Here is an 8,120-nt window from a genome sequence, read left to right on the forward strand (position 1 = left end):
GTTTGCGAAGCCAGAATGAAGAAACAGTAGGTTGGCAGCGTTAAGTGTGGTTGTTGGATATAATCAGCACGAGGTGATGGATAAGTCAATGCCAAAGTTGATTGACTCCTGCCTTGTGTCTGGAGTGTGTAGAGTACGATGAAAGAGATGGATCAATGGTTGGTGCCAAAAAGAAAGAGCAGAAGTAAAGCGTTGACTGCTTGGGGGGAAGTTGAGTGTTTGTGATCTCTCGTGGCAAGAAGTCGAGAAAGAAAGGAGGATGGAGGCGGGTAGATGTAGTTTCGGGACAGAGTCAAGAATGGACTCGTGGTATAAAGTGCGGGAGGGGATAGCGGATGTGCGGCCGGGGTTGAATCCTGGAAGCCAATCGACTGGATTTGGGTCCCGAAGATCTCAGCACTAAATATACATGCATCCAAAGCGAAACCAGCAAGGACCCAGACAGTGGGTTGGTGAGAGGAAAAAAGAAGGGTTGAAGGTCAGGACCAGAACATGGAGAGTTTGTGGAAATCATGGACCCCCACCACGACGAGCAACACGGAGGACTTCCATAAAAGCCGGGGTAGCGACTAAGCGGGCCACGACCCGGTCGACGCGGACGAGGACGAGACCTTGCTCTTGCTGTACAGGGTGGCCAAGTACAGGAGGGGAGGGGGAGGGGCGCCTGGGAAGTCGACCTCAGGGGGGGGGGGTGGGTATGGGAATTGGAAGAGGCGTCATACCCATACCCTGCAACTGACTGAGCTCAGAGGTCGGCATAGGATGCATTCATGTCTCTCTCTCTCTCTCTCTCTCTCTCTCTCTGGGTCTAGGTACTAGTCTCCCCTCATAGATGATGGAGGCGCCTGCGATGAGCAGCGTTGAAGTTCTCTTAGAGGCGAAAGTAGGAACAACGGCTGGCCGATCGAGGAACAGAACGAACCTCGGAACAGACTAGACAAGGGGAAGGCATGCCTATCTGGATAGAGGCGCTGCGTAGAAATCGAAAGGAGGAGCCTCGGTTGCTCGAATAGACAGAAATAAGACATTCTGGTAAAGACGAGTTCTTCATAGGGGGCAACTCACAGGTCGTCAGTTGGACTAGTTCGCAGGAGAGCTCATCTCATCACTGTCTGCGGTTAAGGATAGGCAGGCGAATGGTGAGAGAGTGAAACAAGCATAATGTGGGAATCTCAAATAAAGACAGTCCCTTGTCCTCGGCCAGGTCGCTGTGGCCTCGATTCGTTGTTGCTTATTCTTGAAGTGGACGTGCAGCATGGCGACATGCGGCTTGGGTGTAGACCAGATCTGCCCAAATGGGCGCCATTCTTTCTTTTTCAGGAGAGGCTAGGATCGCCGGGAGGTCGATATTGCAGCCGGAAGGCAAGGCGAAGCAGGGGATGGCGGCGGAGGAACTTTTCGAAAAGCGTCGAGACAATATGAGAAGAGACAGACATATTGATGGATTCAGGTATCCGTACGGACTACCTGACCTACGGACCAGATCTCATGATAGCGATCACGATGGCGGAAAGATGGAGGTAGCCAATGTGGGAGCTGGTCATCGGTACCATGCCAGGTACACTCTTCAAAGTTCAAGCAAGGTCAAGGATTGACACTTTGCAGAGTGAGGCGGGTGGAAGGTGTAGGTCTTCGTGCGTAAACAAGGTATCGTAGTGGTAGGGTGATATCGAGCTGAGGTCGATCTTGAAGGTAATGACAACGAGGGTCTTGCCAGTGAGGCTTTGCAAGAAGAGATTTCAGGCACAGGTACGAAGGTCAAGAATAAAGATTGAGCGAGCGTTGATAGTACCTCAAGCTACCGGGCCGGTTCGAATACATGGAGTTTGGGCAAGACACAGCAGACTGGTCAAGCTGAGATACGGATGCAGGAGTGAGGTGAGGGTGAGAAACGGAGACTTGCTTCCAATGCTTGGCAGCCATGAGAGAGACATTCAAGACATTCAAGAGCAAGTGAGACTCTCGAGTCTCGAGAAAGGGCCGGACTATGGAACAGGGATTCCCTAGCCACTGGATTCTTAATTTTTCGTGCAGGCGGGCGGGACTGACGGCAAGGGAGAAGGAGGAGAACAGGGACGTGCCATTGGTATCCGTACCATGGGATGGAGGATGGAGTCCTCCGCAGGTATGGATGGACTATGGACAGAAAGAGGGGGGCGTGAAATGAGTGTGCTGGTCCTCACACGGGGTGTTGAGTTGAAAATGAAGTGAACTTGTGAAGTTGGATACCACACCCTGCGGTGCGGCCTGCGGCCTGCGACATGCCCTGCACTTGACTGCAGCCATGGGAGTGGGGAATAGGGAGATTTTCAAGGGTACGTACTTCCCGAAGCCTTACCTAAGGCTTGGTAGGTACGTACCGTCAACTCTGTCCCCCATCTCATGTTGGTAAGGAACCTACTCAAGTACCTTGGTGTAAGGTCAGGTACGGAGCACCGTCCGTCCTCTTCCACCCATGTTGGCTTTGATGAGGTCGAGGTAGGAAGTGGTTACCTGACCTTATTCGCAGCTGCCTGCCTTACCTTCCAATGTCCATTACCTTACCTTAAGTCCATCATACCTACCTTAGCTTAGGTACGTACAAAATACACTAGTGAGGTAGCTTACGCGCGTGCAAGTGCTGTGCGGGTACATTCGGGAACCTCACCCCTCCTTGCCTTCCCACCCCCCTTCAACGTCGAGCTGCTCTTGCGGCTTGCCCCAAGCTTCCCGTCAGGTCCCCTACCTCTGGTGCTTGGGCATATGGGATCACATCAACATCCTTCCTTGCCTCTCACCCTGTCCTTACCTGAGGTGCTCAGGAACCTCACCATGGGAAGTCATCGACGGCTTCTTCCATCACCTAGTTCCTCCTTCTCCCTATCCTTACGCCTAGCCAGTGGCATTTGTAGAAAGAGTGCGAGAGGCAGGCACAGAATCACACAGGGACGGGTCGTCTACAGTCCTCGCCTACCGCCTGAAGACTGCGACTCTGGCGTCGAAGCCACAGCCGAGAATCTGGGCATTCTGGACCACCAGTTTCTGCACCAGACATGTCACCGTCGCTATGAACTTGCACACACACACACATCCTCTCAACTTCGTGGATACCTACCTGATCCCTGGCCCGCTGTCCTCCGTTTGCTTGTTGGCCACGTTTGAAATCCTCCGTTCATGCACCAATCTGTCAGCACTTTTTTTTCGTCCCCCTTCACGGCTTTCCTAAAGAAACCTCACCATCGGAAGCTGCGTGTCTGGATCAGGCCAGGCACACATAGTACACACTCTCTACGTGCTGCGGTAGACGGCGCAAGCAAACATGGCACCCCTGTTCTGCCCAGCTCCGCCAAATGAGAATCGTTTGTTTTTCGGGGCCGTTGTTTGCCTGTCTGCTGTCATTGGCAATGCTATTCAGAGGCACCGACTTGATCGTCGCCATGGGCTTCTGTGTTCGGCATTACCTCAGCCCTGTCGTCTTGAGAACGAACGCTCCTAAATCCAATCCAAAGCCAATCCAAAGCCAACAGAGCAACGCCAAAGAGCTCTTTGCAGGCTAGGAAGGCAAGACACCTATTCGCACACATAAGGCTTCTGCGAACCACGGGATTCGACCATGTCGATGTCGATTCGGGCTGCGGATAATATCGATCACGGCTGCTGAGCGCCTCGTATTGAGCCTCCCACCTCCCGCCTCATTTTAAATGTCCCATATGAGCATCGGGCTGTGTGGCTTGTACCCACCCTACCACCTCACCTCAGAGGTTCACCCGCCATACGGATACAGGCACAGTCAACACCCATGGCGTCCCCGAGCTTTGACAGCTCGCAACAATGCCTTTTTCTCCGTCCGTTTCGAACGTCTCCGTGCTCTCTACACCCGCCAACCCCAGCATGCTATACCGGCTTGGCGCCACCGCAAGGCCGTACTCCCAGTACCCTTCCTGTCGCCCGTAAACAACCGGGCCAGTTTCGGAAGAAAACATCTTTCATTACGATCTGATGACTAGACTGGCATAACAATTACCTTGCGCGCTTGCTCCTGGTTCCTAGCTGGAGCAGGAAACTCGAATTTTCCACAGTCGACGACCGTCGACACCATGAGAAGGATTTGGACATCTCGTCATCATCAACTTTGTCACGACCTATCTGCTTGGTCGAACCTCTATACTCTTCATCAGCGCCCGTGAGGATCTGAGACTCGAATTCTCACTCTCGGCAAATGGACCAATGATTACGTTTACGGCGTTGGCCGCCTACGGCTGGACTGACGATTTGAGAATCCTCACGCTACACAGTCTCCACGACGGATGGGAACGGCGGTTCGGTCGAATGATGGCACCTTAAAAGATGATCCTTTTGCATCGCCAAAACCTCCGAGCTGCAATGACAGGGGGAAAGGAAGGCAGAGACTGCAGTGCTGTGCCTTGTCTTTCGCAACTCAGCATCATAATCGGAACTTCAGGGATGTGCTGCCTCCGGTGGTCCCCGGTGGCCCCCTACTCTCCACCTGGCCCTGCGATCTGTCGGGGTCACGCTGCGATCATGGATCTCAGATTGGCTCTATCACAGAGCCCCATGTGTTTGCCAGCCGGCTCAAGACTCGAGGTGTCCTGACGTCGCAGCGACAGGAGTTGCTCAACTCTTCCGGCCCGCACTCTGGAAAATTACGCGACACGGCCCATCTCGCAGCTGCATCACGATAATACTGGAATCTGACATATCCATCTTTAAGCCATTTTGGTATGTTAACACATGATTAGGCAACTGGAGGCGAACTCAATCTTCTCTCTTTGTTTCCTGGTCTCGGCGACACTCCGAGGGATCTTGCGAGCTTTTTTGTTTCCACGTGCGGCAGCAGTGTTCTGTACCAGCGCCTTTTTTCCGGCCTGCATCGAGTCCTCTACGAATACGCGTTGTTCACGACCATTATTACAGATACGCACGTTTGAAGAATTCAGTGCACGCAAGGAATTTCGCAAACCTGGTCGAGACGATTTGGGGAGTAGCCAACCAACCCACTGCCGCCACCATCGACGGTTATCTTTCGCGGACATGACAGACGATATGAGGCTATGTTGTCTACAGGACGCTAGGCGTGGCAACCGTGCAACTCTGATGACTCGATTTTTCGAGATCCGACAGGTGTGGAGTTGTGTAAGCTCTAGACCGTTGTTTTCATGGACCATTTCGCGACTCCATGCACAATGACAATCTACTGCGGGGGTTGCACAAGAGTCACATATTCAGCACTGGACCTGGCCTTATGCAAGCCATGCAGAGACATTGAGAGTGGTATCGAAAGCAGTTGTGACGCTGGTACTCCGTAGCCACTGCAAAAGTGTTTGGGTGCAATCCACACCCGTTGACGGCACCGCGGCAAAAGCAAGCAAGACGAAACCATGGCATTCAGAAACAGGCTCACTTTGCCATATCCGCTTTGCCGATGAGTCGGATCCAATTAGACTCTGAGACTCAAGAGCCCAGCTTCCCGTTGTCGCTGTTTTCTTGGAGGCTCTTCAGCCACTCAACCACTGAATCAAGTGGATCAAACTCGAGAGAATTTCTTCAATACTGGAAGCATCTGAATGTGCAACCCCTTGACGGATCACATTTCTGCCAGTCACAATGGCAGTCGGTACACTCTCGGTATTTCCTCATCGGGTCAGTCTCAAACAAGGACAAAGTCATTTAGCAGATCCATTTATTCGCTCACAGGCGAACCCTTCCGTGAGACTATGGCTAGTTCTCCTATCCAGACATTGTAGCACCCGCGTGTCAAGGCTCGCATGCGGTTTGTCACATATCACATTCACACTGACCAATCGAGTCTGGAGAGACTTCCGCGGGCTTGGCACACACACTGCTGATGCTGCAATACGACTTAGGACTTCACCTGCGACCTTCATTCTGCTGGACACTACGGACGTACTGCAGCGTGTAATCGGCCATCCGCACATCTGCATCACGGAACGCGAAAGTGACACACGACTTGATCCACTCAGATGGCTACCAATTACGAGTTACCGACAGATGAATCACTTGGGGGAATGTCCGCTCAGTACGAAGATCATCATCGGGTGGCTTGAATGCTGGTTGACATAATCGAGAACTGCCAAACGTCAATCGCCTAGGTGAGTAGGTGACAACGTCGCCATAACCGATTCGTGGCTTGGATGCACCGATTTCGCGCCACTCATTGGCGCGCACATTTCAAACGATGAGCTACCCTGTCGCCATCGCTATTCTCCTGTCGTGTCCGTGGCCTATGACGAGAAGCGGTACGCATAGTTGCGTAGCTAACGAGGGTTTTCACGCAAGGTTTGACAGGCAACTAGGCAGTGAATGCAACAGTTGACAACTGACTTTTTCGTAGGATATTGCTAGGGTGGTGGGTTCCAGCTAGCTGAGCACAGAAACATCACCGTCTCCTAGGAGTCCAGACCCCACCAACTGCCAGGGTTGTTGCGGATTACTGAACAGCTTTGCATGGCGAAGGAAGACGCTATAGAAAGATGAGTTCAATGAGTGCTACGCACCTCTAGGACTGATTGACCCCCCATCGGATGGAGTATGAATTAGACCTGCAGACCTGGTCGTTATCGTTCTTGTTGAGTCTCGGGCATCAACATCTATTAAATGACAACTTTAGGCTTCCAGCTGACGGCGACGCTCACGGTTCAACAAGCGAATAGCCTGGCAATGCAGTCTCGTCAAGGGACCCATCTCCATCATTTGGCAAGGGCCTCCCGAAACAAGCCTGTCAAGTGAAGCTGGCGATCTGGATGCTGTAACTCTTATCCTTCTCAGAGCTTGAACCCAATCGCTGGGTTCGAAACCCCAGCAAAAGATGCAGAATGCATCACGATCCATACCGTCGGGTATGGAGGCACTGGGCAAACGGTACCACAGCAGGGCAGGGCAGCAAGGTAAGCAGCCAGCAGCCAGCATCACGACGAGCTGAGGTGACCCAGGCAGTACGCCAACCAGAACTGGGTTAGCGAAGCTGCAGGCGTGGGCTCCCGCGATCCGTGCACAGGTCCCAGGACTGTGGTTGAAGGGCGATCCCCCGGCTTGAACCACCCTCGGTGAAATTGGGTGCCCGACATGCTGGCCGGTATCAGGAACGCTTTCCGGAAGGGATAATGGCAATGTGATAGTAAGCAAGGGGCTAGTGGCGGAAACGAGTCGCAGAATCACAATTGAAGAAAACGACAGATCAGATGTGCCTTTCCGGCCTAGTCCAATTCCGAGTGGATGACGAGTTTTTCAGAAAGCTGGAACAGCCATCAAGACTACCAAGTTCCTTGCCATTGACATTTAGAGGTTGCCAAAGACACTCTGGCTTTCCTTTCAATGATCCAACCAACTTTCCAGAGAGACGGAATTGTAGGTGACACTACCTTAGCCACGGGAGCGGCAAGTCATACGGGCAGCGGGCTATATCCCAGGCTGGGAATAGCTGGGCACAGTAAGGAGACCAACCTCCAGCGCCTCCCGAGTTCCAACCAGGTTCCATCGTTGGTGTTGCGCCGGGATCGATTACTATTGAAACTTCGCCCCGTTCGGGCAGCCATCGGAAGAACATTCAAGGCTTCAAGCACGAGGATGCTCAATCGCCCGCCCATAGGCGTGCCGGCACCTAGAAGGACCGACAAACTCTTCTAGCGGCGAAACACCATCCCGCCATAGTTTGGGCTAGATGGTCGGGGAAGGCGATATGCCGATGGGACGAAAAGAATGCCTAGAATGCCGCTTCTTCTCGACCTGATGCAGGTCAGAAGTGCAATACCGTTGCCCTGGCCACCTTGAGAGGGCTCATTTCCCCCTGGAAAGGGTCTCGTTTCAAAACATCGTCATTGCTGATTTATCAGTGACTGACATTGCCAGGGCTTCATTGGAATACTGGACAATTACGGGCGAAATACCCCGGGCTTTCCAGTCCCGAAGCTGATGACAGCAGCTAACTATTTGCCGCCCCCACGACCTGTCAAACGGCCCCCCCCTCCTCCTCCTCCTCCTCCTCCTCCTCCTCCTCCCCTCGTCTTTCTCATATCCTGGTTCGCTGAATTGGCCGCTGCCAAATGTAGTACTGGCGCTGCACAGCACACCAAGCGCACATGTGTGGCTGGTGACAGGTGCTG

At 52.9% G+C, this 8,120-nt stretch overlaps 1 protein-coding gene across 1 annotated transcript; it reads right to left on the reverse strand.

Annotated features, from left to right (window-relative positions):
- Positions 1–6,926: 6,926 nt before the first annotated feature.
- Positions 6,927–7,085, reverse strand: CPAR01_08502 (uncharacterized protein; the record flags this gene model as incomplete). Its single annotated transcript, XM_060492770.1, has 1 exon — positions 6,927–7,085. One exon carries the CDS (start codon positions 7,083–7,085, stop codon positions 6,927–6,929), a length of 159 nt encoding a protein of 52 aa, XP_060349140.1.
- Between the last annotated feature and the right edge of the window lie 1,035 nt (positions 7,086–8,120).

The sequence above is a fragment of the Colletotrichum paranaense genome (assembly GCF_030867605.1).
Source record: "Colletotrichum paranaense strain IMI 384185 chromosome Unknown Scaffold_6.1, whole genome shotgun sequence".
NCBI lineage: Eukaryota > Fungi > Ascomycota > Sordariomycetes > Glomerellales > Glomerellaceae > Colletotrichum > Colletotrichum paranaense.